This window comes from Equus quagga, chromosome 3 (genome assembly GCF_021613505.1).
Source record: "Equus quagga isolate Etosha38 chromosome 3, UCLA_HA_Equagga_1.0, whole genome shotgun sequence".
Lineage (NCBI taxonomy): Eukaryota > Metazoa > Chordata > Mammalia > Perissodactyla > Equidae > Equus > Equus quagga.
Window position 1 is genome coordinate 153,161,113 of NC_060269.1, and position 25,272 is coordinate 153,186,384.

At 41.4% G+C, this 25,272-nt stretch overlaps 1 protein-coding gene across 3 annotated transcripts in view; it reads right to left on the reverse strand.

The window, feature by feature from the left end:
* The window catches only part of HTT (huntingtin), a 163,458-nt gene that overhangs the window by 71,712 nt on the left and 66,474 nt on the right, over window positions 1-25,272 (reverse strand). For all 3 annotated transcript variants that reach the window (XM_046656987.1, XM_046656986.1, XM_046656989.1), the window contains 12 exons: window positions 24,167-24,313; window positions 22,265-22,385; window positions 20,703-20,779; window positions 19,883-20,034; window positions 18,616-18,818; window positions 15,785-15,911; window positions 14,203-14,330; window positions 10,160-10,270; window positions 4,535-4,612; window positions 3,774-3,997; window positions 2,357-2,435; window positions 2,060-2,221 (listed from right to left, as the gene is read on the reverse strand). In XM_046656987.1, coding sequence (XP_046512943.1) covers window positions 2,060-2,221; window positions 2,357-2,435; window positions 3,774-3,997; window positions 4,535-4,612; window positions 10,160-10,270; window positions 14,203-14,330; window positions 15,785-15,911; window positions 18,616-18,818; window positions 19,883-20,034; window positions 20,703-20,779; window positions 22,265-22,385; window positions 24,167-24,313 — 1,609 coding nt within the window. The remainder of the gene's footprint in view (window positions 1-2,059; window positions 2,222-2,356; window positions 2,436-3,773; window positions 3,998-4,534; window positions 4,613-10,159; window positions 10,271-14,202; window positions 14,331-15,784; window positions 15,912-18,615; window positions 18,819-19,882; window positions 20,035-20,702; window positions 20,780-22,264; window positions 22,386-24,166; window positions 24,314-25,272) is intronic.

Sequence of the window (25,272 nt, forward strand, 5' to 3'; positions counted from 1 at the left end):
ACTCTGGGGGGGTGCTGAGAGGTGAGAGATGGCCTTGAGGAGCACACGCAGTGCGTCAGGACTGGATTAGAGACAGTTTTGCATTGAACTCTGTTCCAAGCAACCATTTCCTCTCTCTAGCCTGAAGCACGGCACTTCCATCTCCACTCCACTGTTTTCTCCTAGCACCTGGATACAGACAGACAACAGGTGCTCAACAGAGCACATCTGAATTGAGTTCAATCATCTGCCTGTTCTAGTTTCCCATCCTTGTTCATAAAAAACTGTCACTATACTGAATTCTAAGAACTGGGGAGAAAGGCCACTGAGTGATAAAAGCAAATCAGAACAAATGTGAGAGGCTAGAGCGTCCACAGCAAGAAAAACCTAACACTGCCAAGTAAGAGGTCGCTGGGAATCGCTTCGTTGGAGTGAGGCAGAAAGTGCCAGGACCCAGAGGAAGCACGAGCTACAGATGAGCTCAACTCTCTGCAGAGATAAGCGCACAGGGAGAATGCTGAGGCCATCTATCCTCTCTCAACATTTAAGTACTGAGTGGAGAGTTTAGAAAGATAGAAGAAAGCAACAAAAATTATTCCATTTTTTACAAGGCTCTACATAGAATGATTAAGCAAAGAATTTGATAAAAGTCAAGTCCACCTGACAATTCTATGCTAGAGTGGGGAGCTGTTTGTTTTCTTTGTCTACTAAAGACAGCCCCCAAAGAGACCTGTCTATAACTACCAAATGAGAACATCAGTTTCTACCTGTGATGAGTCAGAACTGGGAAACTGTGAGCAAAGGGTGGAATGCAGTCTTTGATGTGTTCTCGAATCAATGGCTCTGGCTTCCCCTTGGAGCTGAGGCTCCTTTCCGGGAAGCCCTGGGAGCCCCCCTCATTCGTTATGCTCCTGTCATCTGCCCCATGTGCCCGCCTCCTTCTCCCGCCCACCGCTTCAGGCCAGGGCTTCTCCTCACGCAGCCTCCTGTCTCATGTCAGAGGAAAGAAAATGATGTCCCAAATCATCCCCCAATGAGCGTCTTCCCCAAAGAAGGAAAAGGACCTTTTGGACAATTTTCTTCTGGTAACTGAAGGAAAAGAAGTATGAGTGAAAACGTCAGGCCAAGGCAAAGCCCCCCTTCAGCCGTCTTTCATCAGAAGTTAACTCCCTTAAAACCACTTGTGGGGAAATCAGCATCTTAAACGTGTTTTCTTGTTTCTCTTGGGGAAAGAGACCCTTTACGGTGAGTGACAGTACTGACAGTATCTACAGACATAGTTACGTCTAGAAGGAAATGGAGCAGTGTAGTATTTCTATCTCAAAAAATTTCCTACCTCACATAGGAAAGTAGCCCAAGATCACAGTCCAAAAACGACAGTCACGTTTTGATGACCTAAGGGCAACTGTATCTGTAGTGAATTTAGCTGGCTTTAAGACAATTTGCATCACAAAGTTGTACAACTTGCCAGAGTCACAACCTCCTGAGGAGCAGCCCCATGAGGAAGACGGGCAGCTGAGAGTCCCACCTGGTGAAAGTGAGTGCAAATAACGTGTGCTAGGTCAGACAATTACCCATGTGGGAATCCAGGAGCACGGGTATCAGTTACTGTCCCATCAGATCACATTCCTATTTAAAGAGGTGAGCTAACTTTAGACTGCTTGAAACAGAAAACATAATTGGTAATCTGTTTAAAATAAGTCTCTGCATTTTGCAAAAATGTCCTCCAAAACAATAAATCTTAATTATGTCTTACGATTTAAACTAAAATTTATCATGGAGTGGGGGGCGCTGGGGGAGGGCTGAGTGAATGGGAGAAACTTTTGGCAAATTTGTAAAGGCTAACCCTAAAACAGCCTAATACAGACTGGAGAGAGCTCGGGGCAAGGATGCCAACACTTGCCAAGGCCTATATGTGCCAGACATTCCGCATCAACTAGTGCATGAAACAGACAAGAGGCAGCAATGGTGGGGAAAAAACAAACTGCACATTTCTTTAAGGTAGATTTCAGTGTCTTTTTAAGATAATTTTCATTAAATGATGAACAGGTAAGGTAGATGAAAGATAAAAGTGACAAACCTGATCTGAATCCAGAAGACAGTAATTAACCCGTAACTGAACCAGCTGTGCCAGTAAATCCAAAACCTGCTTCTGTAACTGTACAGATGTTGTTGTAGTGTACTGTTTTAAAGCTTTTATAACAAGAGGCTCAAACAAACGAATGTGATTATGAATAGCATTCTACGAAAAAGAAAGAAAGAGAGAATCCATGAGTCTTCAACTAAAAGCTTCAAGTAACCAACCTGGAAAGTCTCAAGCTCAATTTTCCATTGAGCATTAACGCAGCCACGCATTCACTTGCCAGCTCCTATTTACCTTATCTGCACGGTTCTTTGTGACGCTCGTGAGGTTTGTCTTCAGTTGGGTAGACACTTTCTGGAGTACATCAAACCACCTGCCAGATACAAAAACAGGCGAGCAAAGAATACCCTTAAATACTCTCCTGTGTACTCAGCTATACTCCAGGTCGAACTAATGCATATTCACAGAATCAGAACACTTCAAAGTCAGAAAGAACTTTCTCGGCCACTCCATGTAGCGGCATCGTGCTCTTCTTTTAATGAAGAGAATTAGACTAAACTGAGAGTTTACAGTTGACTGACAGCCATCAAATCTTGTCAGCTGGGGCAGGCCACTCAAGACAGAGCTTTCCTCTGCTACAGGAAACTCACTACTCAGCCTAGTCTGTAGTGGGGCTAGAAAGGTGACAGTCATTGGATAGATCCAGTGATTTAAAAGACATTGCTTGATTTTCTTGGAAAAAAGTATCTTTAAATATTTGTATCAATTACACCCTTTTCTTTTTAAGAAATACATACAAAATTAAACAGTAATACACACACTCACATTTGCTTGTTTTTTTATTTAAACTCGCATTACTAAACAAAGTATTTAAAGAGCCTCCTTGTTCCTGAGACTTGGATATATAGTTAGTGCGTCACCAACATAAAGCCCGGAATACAGGCCTTTTCCTTGGTTCCTGACTCCAGCATTTTAACTGTACCTGTTTTATCACTACATCTATCAAAGGAAAAACAAGGAATTCTACTGAAACCATACAGAGTAGTACTTCAAACATCTGCTAATAATTATGGTAATTTAAGAGACAACTACTGTATTCCAGGCATCAAAAACACGACCATAAGCTTACATGAAAAGAGACTTTCAGCCATAAAGTTACAAAACACAAAGTAATATTATCCAAGACTCTTCTATGCCCTTCGAATCCCTTTACACACTAGCACCACTGTGCCATGTGGAAGCTGGTCTTTCACCTTAGTTAGAGACCCAAAACGTGCCACCTGCACATAGCACTTCACTGTAAAGGAAAATGTTGTTTATGAGCACTGGGAAATAATGATGTGCTTTAAATACATGAGGACATTACATATCGCCGTTTTGGTTTGTGGACATATTTTGACAGTGAGAGTTGGCTGTTTCGCAGGGAGCCTGCTCGGTATTCCTCTTCCTCCAGCTCAGCCCCTCTGAGATGGTATAATCTCTCAAATCCCATCTCACTCACTGGACCAGACATTTCTTTGAAGGCAGGGCCATGCCTTCAGCATCTTTGCAGCAACCATATTTTCTAGAATTCTTTGAACATAGTAGACTATTAGAAGATGTTGGCTAATTTATTTTTATGTTTTATAAATTATTCACTGCTTGCTCCTTCATGTTTCTACCAAAGATGTTCCTGATACTACTGCCACAGCCAGGACAGGCGCACTGTTACCCTGAGGTGTCGTGATCCTGCTCCGCCTGCACCATGTTCCTCAGGCTGGCGTCGGCTAAGGCCTGGGTGAAGTGGGTGTATGGAGCCATGAAGCAGTAGTGGTACAAGCCTGGCCTCACGCTGGAAGAGCCAAGGCGCTGTGCTCGGCCTTGAGACTTGCTGGGGTTGGAAGACAAGCCATCAAACTGGGAGGCTAAGTTTGTCCCAAAGAGAGTCTTCAACAACTAGAGTGAAAGAAGTGAAGCCATCAACATTTGACTTAACGCAGCATGAGCAACACTTAAGAATCTCCCACACAAATATCAAATCTATCCATAAATAACTGGATATATTAGTAAAAATTCAGATTGTGAAATTCTGGTTGAGAATCACTATTAATACCTTATGAGACTGCTGTTATGAAGTTCTGTTTATACCTTAAATAAGAACCCTTGTAGTTTCAGGTCTCTCTGTGATTTTAAATGAGACTCAGTATTCTAAACAAAAACCTGGAGGGACACTAAGAGAACAGTTAAGTAATGAGACTCCAACAGACCTTCTAATAGCCTCTGCCCTCCACGGTAATGAGGGCTCCTCCTCCTGGACAGTGAGGGAAGAAGATCTCTTTGGCCCAATAATGGAGTGAGCAAAGGATTGACAAGTGGCTCTTGTCAAGTGGCCAGACACACCACCAGCACTACCTTCTAAATGACAAGCAGCTTTATATCATCATGCCTGGAGTGAAGGACTTAAAAGAAAAGGACAGGAAACTACTTTCTTACCTGTTGAACACAAACAGTTGCCATCATTGGTTCTCGACTGAAGCAGGATTTCAGATATCCCAGAATCTCTTCAACACACTGGGAAACAATAAGTAGTAAGACATTAAAGCAAGTGACTCACAGATGACCTACTATTGTTGTGAATCCCAGACAGAAATCATAGACACGAGATAGCTTCCATTTAAATTGTGTACATTAGTAAACATCAGAGGAAAATCAGAGGAAGGTTTTCGATTTATTGTGAACATAGAAAGTCAATAAAAAGTATTAAAACCTAACCAGCTATATTTCAACCATTCTTTCATACATTTATATATTAATTCATTCCTTTGTTCATTTGTTCAGTAACCATTCATCAAGCGTCTACTGCCCACTCTGCATCCAGCCCTGTTCTCAGTGCAGGAACTCAGCATACAAAGGAGTTGAAAGCCCTGCATTTTGGAGCCCCTACAAATGTTCGGCTGAATGTAATACTAATACACTATGTGTGATTTACTAAAAAAAGTCCTAGAAGCGTCTTCCAGCAATCTGCAAAAATGACCAAAATGACGGCCCTCACATGACTATTCTCACAAACGACTTTTACCGGCTTCAAAGATGAGATCTAGAGCATCTCATGGGCTCTTTAGAAACCAAGGAGGATGAAGAAATGAACTCCCAGAATGCCACCGTCCAGGCGCTGCATCAACGGCACACGTTCTCATTATCTCCCTGGTCGCCAGCTACTGCTTCTATCAGCTTGGCTAAAAATCACACCAATTACACTGAAAATGTCTCTCACTTCATTTGTTTGATATAATTTCCTATACCAAAAAGCAACAGACTTGATGGTTTCAAACACTCAAGGATCATATTTTTTAAATAACTCATTTACTCTAAAAATAGAGTCTAAATGTTCAAGGTTGTACATTGCAGGGTTGAATTTGTCACATGTCACTTTTTGTTTTCAATAGCTCATAGCAGATAATCTAATAAATGCTAACTGAAAGAATTAAACTAGAGCCTCTCAAATCTTAATTTGTCTAACAAAGGACCTTATCTCTAAACAAACATGTATGCAATGCATGGTATGTACCAGAAACTGCACCAGGCACTGAAAATAGCTGAGAAAGGCTGTTAGTGGTCTTCTGAGAACATCCAGAGTAACAGGGAAACATGTCCCTGGCACAAATGTTAATCTATATTGTGGAGAGACTTTCACTCCTGGCCAAAGCAGGGGAAGAGGGACTAGATTTACTCTCCACCCAAACAACCAAAAAACCCAGACACAATACATGAAACCACGGTTCCAGGACATGGAACATCAGCCACTGAAAAACAGTGATCCTGAGAGACAGGAAACAAATGAGGTGAACCCTGTGACTGCCCCAGCTCACTGTCCTAAGAGTTTCCAGGTCATGGCACAAGGAAGAAGGACAGAGCAGAGCCCAGGGGACACCCTGAGTTGAGGAGGGGTGGAGAGCCCAGGGAAACTGAGACATTGAAGGTTCACAGGACAGAGTACCAGAGAAGAGAGAACTGTGCAGAGAAAACGCTGGCGATCTGGGGAGGCACCCTCAAGTATTCAGCAGGGAAATGATCAACGTGTGTGTGTGAGGAAACTACCTACAGCCAGGGAAAACTCAACAAAGCAGATTGCAGGCAGCAGTGGTCGTGCTCGCAGAGGGCTGGAACAGTTACTGTTCTCACTAGCCAGACTGGGTAGAGTACCCAGGAAGCTCTTGCCTCAGTGGCGGGAATAATTAGGCCTAGACTAAGCACTGCTCCAACCCATCTAACACCATAGAAGCGAGACTCAAGAATAAACTGTTTTGACATAACTTAACTGTATCTCAGAATAAAGCTCAAGAAGATTTACAGGAATACAAAAATGCCTAGCACCCAAGAAAGCAAAATTCACAATGACTAACATCTGATCAAAGATTGCCAGGCATGCAAACAGGTAGGAAATACATGATCCACAATGAGGACTATAATCAATCAATCAAAAACCACCTAGAATGACAAGATTTCAGAATTAGCAGAGGACATTAAAGTTATTACAACTATATTCTATGTGCTCAAAAAAGTTAGAGTTACAGGAGATAAAGCAGTCAAATCAGACTTACAGAGATGAAAACTAAAATGTTGTTGATGAAATAAACACTGGATGGGATTAACATCAGATTAGACACTGCAGAAAAGATCAGAGAACTTGAAGACACAGCAATGCAAACTACACAGAAGTAAACACAGAAATAAAACAATCAAAAAATTGAAAAGAGCATGAGTGAGCTATAGGACAACTTTAAGTAACCAAATATGCAGGTAATTAGAGTCCCCTTAGAAGAGAAGAAAAAGGATTGGGCAGGGGCAGAAAAAATATTTGAAGAGATAATGGCCAAAAATTTCCCAAACTTCAAAAAAACTATAAAACCATAGATCTAAGAAGTTCAACAGGGGCCGGCCCCATGGTCAAGTGGTTAAATTTGTGCACTCTGCTTTGGCGGCCCAGGGTTTCGCTGGTTCGAATCCTGGGTGCAGACATGGCACTACTCATCAAGCCATGCTGAGGTAGCATCCCACATGCCACAACAGAAGGACCCACAACTAAAAATACACAACTATGTTCTGGGGGGCTTTGGGGAGAAAAAGGGAAAATAAAATCTTAAAAAAAAAAGAAGTTCAACAAATCCAGGTACAAGAAACATAAGGAAAGGTACATCAAAATCAAATCACTCAAAACCAGTACAATCTTGAAAGAAGCCAGAAGAAAAATATGATACGGAAGCAACGAGGAGTTACATGAAAAAACATATACGAAATAATGCCCAAAAAGTACTTCTACATAATAAATTTCAATTACATAAAAATTGAGTATGGAATAAACAAGCTCTAGAAGAGAAGAAAAATAAGACATTATCTGTCAAGGACGTGCAATTATGATTATTTTTCATTCCCAAAGTTGCTATTTAGAAAAACAAAACTACTCTACTTTTTATTCTAACATCTCTTTGCCTTTATCTGCAATAACCAGTTAGGCTCACAAAAATCTGAGGAAAAGCTGCTCCCACATTTTGCCAAGTTGCACTCACGTCTTCCAAGCTCTAAGTGTGGCTTTACCCTTGGTGCTGAAGCCAGCATGTGTTCAGAATATTCACGGCAGCAAAGCTGCTTCTTGAGGAACATGGAGGGCCCCCTGGCTCAACCACAGCAAAATCACGAACAGCAGTTTGTGGATCTAAAACCTGATCTGGCAACCAGAGCATGGGGACACCTTTGCACCCAGCCCAGCAGTGCCAAGCAGCAGAAGGGATCTCAAACCTCGCCATGCACTGTGAACAGCTAAGGAGACTCCTCACAAATAGCAAGGGGCCAAGTACAAAGAAGGACCTGTGACAGCTTCTACCCCACAGACCTTCATGCAAAAGACTAGGAATGAAGATTCAGGAGTTAAGCAGGGGAGGTTTCCAAAGTACAAACAAAGGGATCTACAGCAAAGTCAAAACTGGAGCTAACACAGGCCTTTGTCGGGGCTGGCCCCGTGGCCAAGTGGTTAAGTTCACACGCTCCGCTGCAGGCGGCCCAGTGTTTCGTCAGTTCGAATCCTGGGCGCGGACATGGCACTGCTCATCGGACCACGCTGAGGCAGCGTCCCACATGCCACAACTAGAAGAACCCACAATGAAGAATACACAACTATGTACCGGGGGGCTTTGGGGAGAAAAAGGAAAAAATAAAATCTTTAAAAAAAAAACAAAAAACAAAAAACAAAAAAAACCCAGGCCTTTGTCATGACACAGCAAAACAGATGAACTCAGAAAAACAGGAAAGGAGAAGTGAGCAAAACCACCTTTATATACAAAGACACAGGTAAGAGGATCAGATGCAGCATTATCTGGTTACTCTTGTCCCAATATAAGGATTTTCAGAGATGAAGTTACTATATACACCATTAAAAAAGAGAAACATGACCATATCCCTCATTTCAGGAATAGGAAGACATCAATCTTCATTAGATTGTGAACTGTTATTTACTTTCATATATTTGAATAAATGGAGAATTTGATAAATTTACTGACTGTAACTAAAAAACAACTATTTCTACGTATGTGTGATAGTCATAATAAAAAGATAAAAAAAGAGAAACCCAATACCAAAAAATCAAAGCATACAAAAACAAATTATAAAGTCACCTTAACTCCAAGAAAAAGGAAAATTTTATTATTTTAAAAATCTCATTTAGATGGCTTTTATTTCAGTATAGCTAACATCTGAATTTAAAACGTGTTATACTTTCTATTTGGCTAAAATGTGTTATACATACAGACCACAGGCTACTAAAGACCTCTTAGCAAGAGCAGTGATTTAGAAGCAAAAGTGGTAGATCTGAAAAGCTGTGAGATTTAAATCCCAGCTCTGCCACTAACTTATCTGGCCCTGAGAAAGTCACATCTTTCAGCTTCAATTCACGGAGTGAAATGGGCTAACAACAGCTCCCTTACAGCATGGCTGCAGGATAAATGAGATACTGTATACGAAAAGTGCCTCATAAACTGACTTTTAACAAGAACACCTACTATTCATTCAACAAATGTGCCCTGAATGCCTACTATCTCCCAGCCACTACTGTAGGCACAGAAAAGACAAAGAAGTAAAATGAATAAAGATTATGTTTGATGATGCCACAGTCAGAGAGAGAAATAAACAGGGAGAGGGAATGTAGTGTATGGAAAGACGCAATCTTAGAATGGCCAGGTCTCACCGAGAAACCTTGGACAAGTTTCACTCAGAGGGGACAATAATTGAGTATAAGTGGAGTAGACTACTATATGGCCATTAAAAACAACAAGTACGTGCACTAAACTGACACACGCAATAAAAGCACAAGGAATAACCGAGAGAAAAAATATAAAATAATGTGTATAATGATTAAAAATAGGTAAGCTTTTGTGCATATCAAGATAAGATAAAGATTTAGAGAAATGAAAACAAACGAACTTCATCAGACATAATATATTTCACTTAAAAGAGACACACGTTTAAAGGGGAGGCTATCTGTAACTCACTTTGAAATTCATGAGAAAATAAGATATCCTGGTAGCTGGATATACACACAATAAAGCAAATCTAGCGAAACCTTAACTGCAGAATCTGGGTCATGGACATACCATATGGCGTTCACCACAAAATTCTTTTAACTCTATGAGTGCTTTGAATATTTCCTTACAAAATGGGAGTGGGGGAGGGAGACTACTGAACTTGGAGCCAATGAGTATGAGTGCCAACCTCAGCTCTGTTGCTCCCTAAGGCATCGAAGGAACAAGTCATATACCCTCACTAAGTCTGTTTTTGCTCCTTCTACTTGCAAATGTCAAATAAGAAAATAAAGGGCTCCATCAGCACAGTTTTAAATCCACCAATTTTCTAGAATAAACTGGGTCTAAGCTAAGAAACAGCAAAGAACTGAAAATAGGACACAAATAGAATTCCCTCCCCAACTTGAGGCTAAGACAAGAATCAGATTCAGGTGCCATGATGTAAGCAGTGAAGGGGTCGAGGAAGCTTCTCCCCAAGCTGTTACCTGGGCAACGGCGTTCCATCCCCAGAGGCACTTGGCTCAAGGAGAAGAAATGAAACACAAACCTTCCCAATGTCCTGCAGTGTTGCCAATTCTAGAATCTGAGAGAGAACGTCCAAGGCAGAGCGCAGAAATCCCCCAAACTTTTCAGTGCTGTTCTGAAGATCCAAGGTGACCTTGGGAAAGTGGAGGGAGAGAACACAATTACCGGCACTGTGGAACACTGGTTATTTAAAACTAAGACACACGCTATCTGCTGTGGCGAGACACGTTCCATTACGCAGCCCTACACGCTCACCATCTGGAGTGTTTCTGTTTGTTTATTTGTTTGCTTTTAGCACTGGGAAAATGACTTGGAAAGGAAATTACTCTTCCAGATAGCTATACAAAAACCGTTAGGGGCCAGCCCCATGGCAGAGTGGTTAAGTCCACGTGCTCCACTTCGGTGACCCAGGGTTTCAAGGGTTTGGATCCTGGGCACAGACCTAGCACCACTCATCAAGCCATGCTGAGGCAGCATCCCACACAGAACAACCAGAAGGACCTACAACTAGAATATACAGCTATGTGCTGGGGGTCTTTGGGGAGAAGGAAAAAAAACTGTTAGCTTTCAAAGGCATCTTCCAACTTATACTGACACTACTGAAAGAAATAATTCCTAACCTTCTATCACAATGAGAGAAAAAATTTTAATGTCCATCATAACTAGTATCTGATAAGCAGCATATGAAAAAATACAAAATACACATCCTACTCCATATACATTAGGATCCCTGAGGAAAATTGTTATCCAATTCAGACAGAGCCTTTCAGTCTGGCTACAGTAGAACATTAAATTAGCCTTATGAAGTATTAAGATTCTAAAGGATTCAACTTAAATTAAATTATGCAGCAAATCCTCAATTAACAGACCAAGAGAATGGATCAGTTCCAAAGATATAATATGTAAGAACAAGGGTGGGGGGGAGAGATTGACTATGAAAATATAAACTGACAAAAACCCTGTAAAAACACTACAATACATAGAAAGGAATTTGCTCAGTGAAATAAAATCCAACCACCCACGAGGAAAGAGAAAACACTTTCTGGGAAAGGGAGAGGAAAGTAGGCAAGAGACAGACACAGAAAATGAAAACGTTAAGTGACCTAATAAATGCTGTGACCACCCTACATCAACCTGTGACCACTCTGTGTCAAGCTGAAGGTGTTCTCAATAGGCCAAGGAAGGAAAAAAAAATCCAGGAGTGAGACCACGAAAGACCCAGGGATGGGTGATTCCATGATAGCATGTCCTGGGGAAACAGGAGAGAAGGGGTTCACCTCCAGCAGGCACTGCTATCCTCTTCAGCCCAGACAACAGGAAAGGAATGTCGGTGCGGAGGAGGTCAAGGGAGAGTGTGCATGGGGAAGGCCTTTCTTGAATAACCAAGAGAGGTCATGAGGTGAGAATTAAGATCAAAGGGCTCTAAGGAGAGTGAAGAAGGATGTGGAGACCAAAGAAATAAACCAGGGAGAGCAAAGGGCTGACAGGGGAGCCCGAGGGCCAAGCAAACAATGGGGAGCAGCCATGCTCGGGGGCTCAGCAGAGGCTGAACAAAGGAAATGGGGAGGTTACTCCAAACACAGATAAACTGAGCTAACCAGGGCTCAGGAGGCAGGAATCTGAGATACCAGGGAGGCCAAAATCAAAGGGGTACACCTGGGAGTCCAGGACATTCAGGAAGGAAAATGATAAGGAGGGAGCAAATGCTGAGAGCCTTGGGAGGGGCCCCTGACTGAGGACAAGATGGGTGAAAAGAAGTGGACAGGAAAGACCTTTTCTGTGTGGGATTTTAAATGTACCCTCCTCTACTTTGGGGCTGACGTGAGAAACATCCAGCTAAACAGATCCTCCAAATCTTCCATAAAATGTTGTTGAATATCAAAATTGTTAATATCCTTCAGAAAAGAAGCCTTAAATAAAGTTTATAAATGGTTTTCCAAAAAATTGAGAAGTATCTATTAGTAACAAAAAAAAGATGACTACCTGGGCACATATTTATCAAGAAATGTGCAAGATCTATGCAAAATAATCTTTAAAAATTCTTTAAATTTCACGTGTATCTGAGGCACATAGTTTTTTCAATAAACAAAAAAGCATCCCACACTCTGGACAGGTGCACTTAACACCTATAGGTTTCCCTAAACTAATCTACAAATTTAACATAATCCCAGTGGAAATACTCCCAGGATTCTTTGGAATTAAGATTAGCTTATTCTCGTGTTCACATGCAAAAGTAAACAAATAAGAATACCCAGGAAAATTCTAAAGAAGAATAGGGGAATTGATCTCCCCAAAAACATATTATGAAGCTACAATAATCAGAAAGTATGTTTCTGATAGATGAACAGATTGATGTAACAAAACAGTAAATGAAAAGACGTGGAACCAGCCTGCATGCCCAGAAACTGATGATTGGATAAAGAAGATGTGGTATATATACACAATGGAATACTACTCAGCCATAAAAAAAGACAAAATTGGCCCATTCACAACAACGTGGATGGACCTCGAGGGTATTATGTTAAGCGAAATAAGCCAGTCAGAGAAAGACGAACTCTATACGACTCCACTCATAGGTGGAAATTAGTATATTGATAAGGAGATCTGATCGGTGGTTACCAGGGAAAAGGTGGGGTGGGGGGAGGGCACAGAGGGGGAAGTGGTGTACCCACAACATGACTAACAAAAATGTACAACTGAAATCTCACAAGGTTGTAATCTATCATAACATTAATAAAAAAAAAAACAAAACAGTAAATGAAACTACAGAACCAGGAGAATTTAGCATTTAATAAAGGCAGTACTTTAAACCAATTGGTTCAGAAAAAATGGATTATTCAGGAAATAGTGTCAGGGACAACTTGTTAGGCAGCTGGAAAAAAATTAAGTTAGATCCATACTTCATATCTAACATAAATTACAGATAGAAAATTTCAAACTTAAAAAAACGAATGAAAGAAAAAAAGGAAAAGCCCTAAAAGAAACCTTGGCGGGGGGGCCAGCCTGGTGGCATAGCGGTTAAGTTTGCACACTCTGCTTCAGTGGCCTGGGTTCATGGGTTTGGATCCTGGGCACAGACCTACATACCACTCATCAAGCCACGCTGTGGTGGCATCCCACATACAAAATAGAGGAAGATTGGCACAGATATTAGCTAAGCAACAATCTTCCTCAAGCACAAAAGAGGATGACTACAACAGATACTAGCTCAGGGCCAATCTTCCTCATCAAAAAAAAAAAGGAAGAAGAAGAAACAACCACGGAAGATTTTTCCTTAATAATCTCAGAAAGTGAAAGCCCTAAGTGTGAAACATACCTGTGCAGAGAAGAATCAACATAACAGACTGCTATCCTTCCAGAAACCTGCTTGCAAGGCTGGTCCTGGGAGTGGCTGGGAACCTGGCCAGTACACCATTCTTACACTGATAGCACACTTGCCTAACTGGAGAGGGTGGCTTGCTGGGCTTGTGTTACTTGAAAGGACAACACGTCTTAAGCTGAACACCTGCTTTCCTCTGCGAGTCTGGCAGTTTGGTCTGTTAGGCAGGAGAGCCTCCATGGTCAGCAGGCTGCTGCATTTTCGTTGCTGAGGGTACTCCGCGCAGCCCTCAGGGAGGGAGAGCACACAGAAAGCCTGGGCATGGATCCCTCTGATTCACCTGTGTTACTGTCCCTTATCGTCTGGCTGTGAGTCCTTACCACACTGCTGTAAAAAAATCCTAGCTGTGGGTACGATTACATGCTGAGTCACATGAGTCCTTCCAGTAATCTCTGAATGTGGGGGTATTCCTGGGAAACTCAGATGCAGCACCCATAACCCATAAAGAGACCATTTCTGCAACGAAAATCCTAAATTTTCTCTGATAGGAGCTACCACAAACAAAGCTGAAAGACAAATATGAAAAACTAATTCTAACTCACAACCCAAAGGCCTAACTGACTTATTTATAAGTATGGATATGTACGTATACAAGCTACAAATCTTACATCAACAATCCATTAGAAAAACATCAACAGTCTAACAGAAATTTGTGTATCTGCATATTTTTACAAAAGAAGCAGTACCTTGTAGTTAGCATGAGTAGCTTTCAGGACATCATGCAATTTGAGGTATGAAGGAAGATGATAGAAACTTCCCAGTGATGAGGATTTATTTGCTGGAACAGGCCCTGAGGTATCAGATTGTCGAGAAGCTTTAAAAACACACACACAAAATAAACTTTTAGATCAAAAGAAAACACGTGACGTTTAAGAGATTACTGGCAATGATGAGTTTAAAGTATCCTAGTAGAATAAAGTCCAAATTTTTCCTCTTTTTGATCAGTTAGAAGTAACAAGAAATTGACTAATAAACATAAGTAGAATCTGAGTACCTCCCCAAAAATAATAAAAGAAGAAGAAAAGCAGCGTGATGCTATTACTTGTTTTGCTCTGGTTGCCTGTTTGCAAATAAGAGGAACAACTAATTCCATGACCTGCAGCCAATCACACAACCTCTCGGGGGCCCAACGCTCCCAGTGCCACGGGGGAGCCCAGCCAACTTAGGTCATGGGCCCTTTAAGCAATCAAACGGATGACATGTGAACATGCTCTGAAAACTGTGAAGGGCACACACATTATCATTAAACTGATATTAAATATTACAATGCCAAGCACTACATAAAACTATTCTACTCTAATTTTAAAGACTTCTGAATTGGATTCCTTAGTTTATCAGAAAGACGATCAGTCACATACTGATGATAAAATTTCTGAAGGTTTTAAGCTTGTAAATCTTCCTGCAGTACTACAGCCAATCATTAGAAAACAGCATCTTTTAAAGAGCCTTAACATAAATGCTTTATAAGCAAAATATATGGGAGAGTCATGACCAGCCCCCAGGCACTGTGGGATGGCGCACAAATGGGTTATGGGGGAGCACAAGCACAGACGGGCAGGCGTCTGGGATATGAGAGGCAGCCAGTCACCTCCTGCTTTGCCTGGGCCTCCCGGTGCCCACCAAGAGCAGCACAGACTGCATAAACTGTGGAGTCACTCCATAACTCTGGCCCCCTCTGTTCTGAGACTTGCACAGGGGTAGAAGCCCCTCCAAGCATGTGTGAATTTTTCAGGTTCCTCTCACTCAGATGATTTTTATCCCCACTTTACCTCTCGTTTAGCACTTCCAAATGTAAATTTTCCATTTCCTACTTCAGAATTTTTCACATATAAGAGACCAACTATTTCACCCCACTACCTCTATTCCTAGCCATTCCTACCACCTCCCTTACTTAAAATCAGGAATCCTTTCCATCCCTCTTCTCAATGAGAAGAGAAGGGAGGAAGCACAAGGGAATAAGACAGCAGGCCAGGCCCCTTGCTATGGGCCAGATGCCTGGAGACTATTGAGTCTGCATATTAGCAAGTGTCATTTAGAGATGCGTAAGACCAAAATGTGGTCTGTATACAATTAGTAATTAATATTTAATATCTGAAATCACAACGGGGAAACCATTTCTCTGGCTTCATTGCTGCGTATTTTATTTCCCAAAAATATCCACTTATTATGTTAACCTAATATCAATGAAGCTTAAGTCCTAAATTTCTACAATATAGATGGTGTCCCCAAATCTCCTCCGTGTCCCCCTCCCCAGCCATCGCTTCACACCTGGACTGGCTTCATTGCCTTTCTTGGGACTCAATGGTACAGAAGCCTGCTCTCCCGGTTCTTTTTCCTTTCCCTTTCGTCGGATTGGACTTAGAGAAGGGGGGTTTGTTAGAGATGGCAAGGCTGCCTAAAATAGAAAACAAGAAACTGTGAAGGAAGTATAACCAATTCAGAAACTGAAAACTATAATTTATGGTTTTACCATTTATTGAAAACAACCAAGCCATGCAACTCATTATTTTCTCTGAAGCCACATTTACAGAGCTCAGATACTGTACATATATCATCTACTTTAACCCACACAACAATAATACATAGTAGGTATTGACCGAGAACTTCGTAACAGGTGCACTGTGAACAAATAGGGATGAAAGGAGCCCTCAGGGAGTCAGGCGGGGCCTGAGGCCACTGGAGCCCCCAGTCACATCAGCTCCAACAGCAAGCAACCAAGGCATTCTATGGGAGCCATGACATGAAAAAGGGTTTGAAGCAATGTTTTAAACTCCATTTTCCAAATGAGGAAACAAGCTCAGAGATGAAGTGACTTATTCAAGGTCACGGCAAATAAGTAGCAGAGCTAGGAGTCAACAAACCCTGCCTATTCAAGAAGCCCACACTCTCTCCAATACTCGGGACAGAATACAGAATGCACAGGCTTCCATGTTATAGAAGGCAGCCGGCATGGTGGCACAGTGGAGAGGCTGACGGACATGTGGACTTCAGACCCTAGCTCTGCTACTCACTCACTCCTCAATCTTAGAGAAGTCACCACACATCTCGGAGCCTTGTCTGGAAAATGGATGTAATGAGATAAATGGCTGCACTCAGGAGAATGGAATGGAAAGCAGCAGGGAAGGACTACACAGAGACCAGGAAAGGAGTTGCTGCACCAAGAAAACATGCTATGGGAAAGGAGCCAGTCACGAGACACCGATCGTATGGTTCTATTTACATGAAACGCCAGAATAGGCAGATCTATAGACACAGAAAGTAGGCTAGCAGTTGCCTAAAGCTGGGGGTGATAGCTAAAGGGTACAGCGTTCCTTTTCCAGTTCAAAATTGATTGTGGTAATGGCCAAAAAACTCTGGGCATACAAAAACAAACTGAATCATACACTTTAAATGGGTGAATTGTATGGTAAGTGAATTATGCCATAATTGTATGACAATGCTGCTTGAAAAAAAAAGAAAAGACACTGCTACAGTACTCTAAAAGAGATACTCCATCAGTTTGGACCAGAACAGTGGCAGTGAACACAGAGAAAAGTATGTGTATGTATAAGTATGTGTGCCTGTACGTGTATGTATGCATCTGTGCGTGTATGTGTGCACATATATATGTGTGTATGTGTGTATATGTACATGAACATGTTTATGTGCATAAAAGTATATGAGTTTTTTGCAAGATACTGAGTAGGAAAAACAAAGGACTTGGTGAGAGAAAATGAACAATTGGAATAACTCCTATTTTCCTAGCTTGACAGAACACAAAGTGAGAGAAACAGAAGTAAGCACAATCTGGGGAGAAGGCTGAGAAGTGGAGTTTTAGCACGTGCCTGCAATATCTATGAATCATCCGGGCAGAAGTTTCATGTGTAGCTGGCCACACTGGCCTGGCACTCCAAAGACAGGTATAGAGTCTCTGATGTTTAGTCACTGAAGACATGAAAGCAGACCCAACCTCCTTGAGTTGCCCTGTCCCATACTGGAGCCACAATCTACACATGGCTATTGAAATTTAAATTTAATGACAACCAATCAAAATTAGAAGTTCAGTTCCTCAGTCTTGCTGGCCACATTTCCAGTGCTTAGTAGCCACATGCTGTTAGTGGCTACTGTCCTGGCTTTCCATCATTACAGAAAGTTGTACTGGATGGCAGTGGCCCAGCAAGTATACAGACAGAGGCTGACCTAGGACAGGCCTGGAAAGCAATAATGGTGCACAGAAAGTCTGAACCAGGAAAGTGCCTGGGAAAAAGAAGGGGGTCAGAGAGAAACAAAAGACAATCTGGAAGCCAATCAGAGCGAAGATGTCAGGACAGAGTGGCCGTAGTGAGTGTGCAGAGGGGAAGTGAGATAGGACCTGAGACGTCCCTGTGAGATTCAAAGACTGATCTCAGCAGGAAGAGCTGCTATGGAAACTGGTGGCAGAAATCAGATTGGCAGGGGTTAAAGAAGTGACGGCTGGAGCAGTGGACAGAGAAGAGAGCAAAGAGGCCTTACAAAAGAAGGCCAGCATCAGAGTGGTGGGAAGCACCAAGGTGCTGAGCAGGGAGACAGAACTCTTCGGAGAAATCTGTCACAAGGGGAGACTGGTTGGCAGCTAAAGCAAAGTCTGAAGTTAGAGGAGAGTCTTTCTAGATGGCAGAGACCTGAGATGGAAGACACAGAAAAGAGAAAGAACAAGCAAATAAAAGTGACCTGACTGATCTTAAACGCATCTTGTGAGTAGTTTGGCATTGGCTTTGAAGTTGATTTCACTGAACTGTACTTCACAGAAAAGCAAAACTGTCTGTCAAGATTTCAGGAGCCAGCAAACGAGCTACTAAGCCAGCAACTTCAATTCTGAGCTTTCCTGGCTAATCCTGACAGCCTAAAAGGAAAGCTAGCTTTTTTCCCTCCCAGAGGTAACAGTAATTAAAGATGATACCAAAAGGGCTACAAACTGGATGAGTAAATTTTGGTGTTAAACTTAGCATCAAAATATGACCAATTTTGTTCATTTTAAGCAAAAGAGAATAAGGCAGGGACAGAAGGTAAACAAAGGCATGTTTGGAAGCCTATGGAGTCATCTGGATTACATTAAAACACCTGTCCAAGTAACAAGTTACCTTTATTGCTGGTCCAGGAGCCACATCATCCAAGACATGTGCACAGATATTAATCACCTTCAGCAGGTGGGAGAAGAGCTGCTCAACCATGGGCACTAGGGTCCGGTCACCCAGAGCTGGCCAGATCTCTTCCTGTTTGGTGGCTGCTGGGTTGGCCTCTTCTTCAGAGGTCCATGAACTTCTTAGAGATTTGGGGGCACTGGCTGTGACAGAGACACATGCATTATCTCCCCACCTCCACAGTGTGGGGAAAAGAAATTGCTTAGAGAATGTAAGTCATTCAGACCCATGTACATTTAGAGTCTGCAGGATATCTCTACCTGAGGGTCAACTGATACCTCAAATTCAACAGGAAATTGACATTTCCCCCCCCAAATAGTGTGCCCAATTTCCATGAATGTCACCACCATACACCCACCCAGGATGTGACAGGCATCCTAGGCCTCTTCTTGAACTCTACAACCAAAGTTTAATTGGTGATCCAGGCCTGATTCTGCCTCCTTCACTCTATTTCAAGTCTCATCCCCCAAAATTTCATAGACATTATCTTGTTCGGACTCTACCTCTTGCCTTAACTACAATTAACCTCCTGAGATTCCCTACCTTCTCCTTCAACCCACTTTCAAGTCAGCTGAGGTCTTTTAAAGTACTAATCTGACTGTTAGTCCTCCTTAATGGAGCTGGTAACACCCCACACCCATCAGTTTCAATGGGCCCCTCCTTCCTCACCAGTCACATTCTCCATCCTAGTCCTCACCCTCATGTGACATCCAAAATTACTTACAGTTCTCAAATGTCACACAATTTTTCATTTCTCCAAGCCTTCGCATGTGCTCCGCCCTCCAACTGGTGTGCCCTTCCCTGCCAGCTCATAAATCCTGTTTCCCATCCTAATCCCCAAAGGAGAGTGATATGGCCACTCTGTGCTGCCATTGTCCTTTAGTTTACATATGTCCCCACTAATCTACATTTGACTTGAGAACGGAGTTCACACATCATACTTTCTTATAGCCCTGGTGCCTGTGACAGTGCCTGGCTCATGGTGCCCATTAAAATTAAATTAGAAATGAGTTCACCTATAGCTAACTGAGGGGCCAGACTGAGAAAGGCACAGAACAGCTGCCTACAGTACACATTTATGCATGTTGGTAACCACAGGAATAAGCTATGGTCTCATGTTCTTCCTTCATATGCCCATCACCCCTACCTCCAAAAGGAAATCAAAAGCTGAAGCCTTAGAATCCCTGTTCCAACTCAGCGCCAATACCTGCAAGCAAGTTTCCAGCCAAAATCAAAGCATCTTGATGGGCTGAGAGATCCAACGGGAACCACGCTGACGACAGCAGGGTAAGGATCATCGTGGCCATCCCGACAGTACAGCTCTTTCTGGCCTCATCTGAGGCACTCAGAGGGGGCACTCTGGAGGCACACATTCGCAAAGTCGAATTACAGAAAAATTTTATTTATTTATTTATTTTCTTTTTTTTTTGAGGAAGATTAGCCCTGAGCTAACTACTGCCAGTTCTCCTCTTTTTTGCTGAGGAAGCCTGGCCCTGAGCTAACATCCGTGCCCATCTTCCTCTCCTTTATATGTGGGACGCCTACCACAGCATGGTGTGCCAGGCGGTGCCATGTCCGCACCCGGGATCTGAACCGGCGAACCCTGAACCAGCGAACCCCGGGCCACCGAAAAGTGGAACATATGAACTTAACCGCTGCGCCACCGGGCCAGCCCCTAAATTTTTAATACATAGTGAATAATTTTGGAGAATAAAGCCAATCAGAAAAGTCCTCTGCCAGCATACGCAAAGTCCCTTACATGAGCCTGCAAACACACCCTCAAATCCTCCAAAATGCTTAAAAGCATGCACTTGACATCCACGAGAATTACAGCAAAGCCAGCGTCTCCCCACAGCCCTATCACTGGGTTCCCATACAACTAACAGGGCAGAAGCAAGTATTCCGTCTGGTATTTTTCCAAAAGGTCAAACTGGTAAAAGACCTAACGAGAAAGAACAAAAGGGATGCCAATAACTACGTCTGTACCACCTAATCGTAGATATTCATTTGCTGAGGAAAATACATACCCACAGTGCCACCCCAAACTCCAAACGCAAACTGGAAAGGCAGTTGAAAGAAGACACAGAGCTTCACAGCATCCAAACTAAGGAAGAGAGGAGCAGTGAAGTCACACCCACACACCAAAAAGGTTTATTAAATTGAACTTCCTTTACCTTTTATAAAAAGTACAAACAATGAAAACAAAATTGAGATCTGTGTCTAACGATAGGCTGTCTGTCCCACCATGGTACACATTCATACCTGAAAAGACGCAGCTGTACAAGTGAAATACGCGTTTTAAGGGAGAGTCAGTTATATCCCTGTGAAGACAGGCCAGCAGTGGGGGCTCCTTGTGCCCAGAACTGTAACTGTCCTGTGCCACCCTCTTGGCCTGGAGTGCCCTCCCTGCCCCTCCCTGGTCTGCTCCTGTGCTCAAGCTGACTAACGTCCATCTCCCTGACCTGACCACAAGAACCACAGGGCAGGGATCTACTTTATTTTTACATCCCAAGCCAAGAACAGTGCTTGACACATGTAGGCCACAATAAACACAAATAAATAAAGTTTATATTTTGAACAAATCAGGGGAAGACCAAACTACAGAGCCCAAAGAGCCCAAACAATATTTAGGTTTGAAAGGCTCTTACATACTTATGAAAATGGCCTAAGTATAATTGTCTGAGTTTTCTACAACATGCAAACATTTCTTCTGTAACATAAAATAAAACACATGGTTTAATATGATAGCATATTAACACTACTTCTGCATAATATTCTTTTTCCTGATTATGAAAGTTATACTTGTTCATTTCAGAAAATTTGTAAATATTGGAAAAATATAAAGAAGAAAACAAAAGTCACTCATAATCCTAAAATTCATTTTGGCAATTTCCTGCCCATCATTTTCCTGAGTATATGAGATATGTATATATGTGAATATTATTTTTCATAACTGAGATCTGACTAGACACAAGCATAGTTTTGTACTGTGCCTTTTCCACTCAATATTATAACCCAGATATCTCTCCATATCATTAAAAATTCTCCAAAGCATAATAATAAAGAGGTGCATAACAAATATACTACCACATACACAGAATTTAGTCATAATCAGAATCTAATCATTATTGGACACTATGGTTCTTTTCTAATTTCAGCATCATAAATAACGATACAGATAATTATATTATACAAAAATCTTTGTTAGCATTTCTGATTCTTTCCCCTCCTATATTATATATATATATTTTATATATATATATATTACATAGTCACTGAGTCAATTATAACAGAGATATTTTAAACTTCTGCTATATTACCAATTCAGATTACGGTAGTTTTTATTTTCATTTTTATATCTTCCTGTATTGGCTGAATTTTTTTTACAATGAGCATGTATTACCTTAATAATCAGGAAAAAAATAGCTGTTTACATTCCTTTTGGAATAAACCAGGATTTTGTTCAGAGAAGTACAATTTCTTAGTAAGCCCCACTTATAAGACTCTAACACAAGCATTTTACCATTGAGAACTGACCATACAAACTAATGAAAATTAATCTCATTGAGACCAACCCAAAGAGACTTACTGTGAGCGCTCGCGTGGTTGATGTGATTAGTTCATGAGAAACCGCTGCAATAACTCTCGAGAGGTTATTTTCCATAGTGACATCTGTTATGCTTGGTAGTAAGTTATAGCCTCTATATATTCTAATAAGAAAAATACAGAAACTTAAAATCTACTCTTAAAGCTTATAACATTTTCAGAATTCAAAGAACATTTAAAGGTTTCAGATTAAAGGCCCCGAGAAGTGAAAGCAGTCTTGTGACTTAAAGAAGGACTCTACATGAATCTGGCATTACTCTGGAAAGACGGCTGAACGACCGCTCCCTTCCCCCACCACAGCACCGGGGCAACACGCTCCTCACAGCCTTGCCTGCAGTCTCTCTACACGCCCAAAGCCACCCATTTCCAAACTTTAAGTTAAAAGAAACACTGCACGAAGTGACCCCTGATTCCAAGACAAAAGAAGTCCTCCCTCCACTACAGGGCTGCCGGGGCACTTTCTCCAAATTCCATTCACGGCACAGAGCAGTTTCGAGCCCTCACGGTAGCTACACACAAACTCTAACTCCCCACTATATAAATGCAGCCCAAGCAGGCAGGATTCACGCTGGGTTCAGTCTTGTGTCCCTCAGTGTCCTGCCCACAGAGGCATTCAACAACAAAACTAAGACTAGCATTTTACCTTCTCACATAACTTCTAAAACAGCAGGTAGCTATGCTGCAAATATAGCTGCACAATAAGTAACTATGTTTATCATCCAAGAACCAAATAAGCAGAGCCAAACGTCAAGAGGATAGCTTAAGCTTGGAACTGGGAAAATTTTCGAAGTAGTAACCAATTTTAACAAAATATTATACTCATCTCTATTGGCATCTAAATACTCATTTTCTGAAACGACATTTAGAAAGAGCAACTTACTCTAAGCTTGTCAAATTCCTGATAATGAAATACTCTTATATTGCTTCTGCTTATCTTAAAGGAATATTTATCCTGAATTTTTTCAAAGAGAGAAAATGCCAGTTTAGAGGTTACAAAAGGAAAATTCGCTGGGAAGACAATATGAAGGTAAACAAGAAATTATTCCATGTGTGTTTTTTTAAGCAGGCTTTATATGACAAGAGGTGATATTTATTTAGGAATAAAGACTTCAAAATTTGACAAGCTGAGTTCCAAATTCAGAACAAAAGCATCAGGTGAACATTTCAGCTTAGAAGCCATTAAGTTCAAGTTTTTAAAAAAATTGCCACTCAGCAGAGAGTTACCATATAAAACTAATTTTTAAAATAAAATTTAAAAAACAGAGTTAAAAAAGCATAATAGTCTTCTTATCACTTCTGCAGCCCTCTTGGTAAACTAAAATTCTAAAGAAAATTATAACTTCATTAAGGCATTTCTACTCTAATTACTTTCATAGTCTATGCTGCTCATCTGAGAATCAGACGAGAGTGGGCTATGTAAGGCCATTTGAAATTGTATTTAAAAACTCCTCACAACAAATGTGAACAATAATTTTAAATCACTGAACTAGTGGATAACTCTAAATAACACTGACACTTTTTAATAGCCTGCTCACCTAAAAATTAACAGGCATGACGTACCCGAGCTCTTCATAGCTAGCACAAATAAAGTGAAAAATTTAAAGGACAGCTTAGTAGATAAGACATAGCATTGGAGTCGTGTAGAACACTACACTCATCACTAGGCAGCTTGCAAAGAACAAACTAAAAGATCTACGGTATCACTGCTGTGTGACTGCGGCAGAGCTTAAAGAGGAGGGGTGGTAAATCCTGAAAAGGAGAAACAGCCTATCAAAGGAAGACAACCTACTCAAACATTCTCAAACCCAAAGCTTTTTTTCTAGGCAATGCTGTGTTTTAGATTAAAGCCCTAAGACAATGTCAGGACATCAATAGGTTAGTGTACCTGGTTATCGTGCTGACGGAGAAGTGAGATGGAGGCTGCGTCTCATGCATGAGAAGTTTCAGGTAAACACTGCTTTGATCTCTTGCCACAGCCACTACTGGATCAGCTTGTCCTTGGTCACATTTATAAAACAGCTTTGGGACAAGCCTAACATAAAAGCGAGGTTTATTTACTTAAGAAAGTACATGAAACTCACCTGTGATTCACCACTCCTCTCTGTGAAGGTGGTTAAGCCTAAAACACCGTCTGCCCACAGAACACCACTTTCCTTTTTCAGAGGCAACGTTCTTTAAGCTCAGCAGAGCAGGGGTCTCTGATCACAGGACCACTCACTCACACACCCACTTTGAAATAACTAGGTGCTGTATTTTCTTTTTGTCTATCATAGAATTAAGTACCCTTCTCTACATATAATTCTTGCTTTGATTAAAAACCAACAACCTTGAAAGTTCTCTTTCTAATCACCTTGACCAACATCAACATGTGCATTAATCCACTATCCATAGAAAGCACTAGAGCAGAGAACAGATCTGAATGCCGGGGGCTGTCCCTCACTCATTTTTCCAATTTTGCCTGCAAAACCATCCCATACATTCCCAGACAGCAAAGCTCCAGCTGAGACTCCTCACGAATCTAAACTGAACTCAAAGGCAGAATATGGCAAACATTTCCTAAAGGAACCAAAGGGCTCATTTCTGCAATCAACACTCAGTGCATATTTTGCGTGACCGTATTGCTACACTTACGGATGGGGTGTATAACTTTTAGAAACAATCAACTATTTATTACATTGGTTTACAAACCTAAATATCTAATTAAAATCTCTTTCCTCCATGGAGACTTGGTCAACAGTACAATTTTTTTCCTAGGGTATTATAAATTGCTATCATTTGTAGAAAATGGTTAAGATCCAAAGTCTTTAATTAGGCAAGTCATACAGACCCAGTTAACTACATGAAAAAGCACACCTCACAAGCAATCACAGAAATGCAAATGATAACACCACAAACTGAAAGGTTATACGCCAAAATGTAACTTTTATTTTCTTTGAATAGTTTGATTACAAAGATTTTTATTTCTTTTTTTATACTTTCCCTAAATTTTAT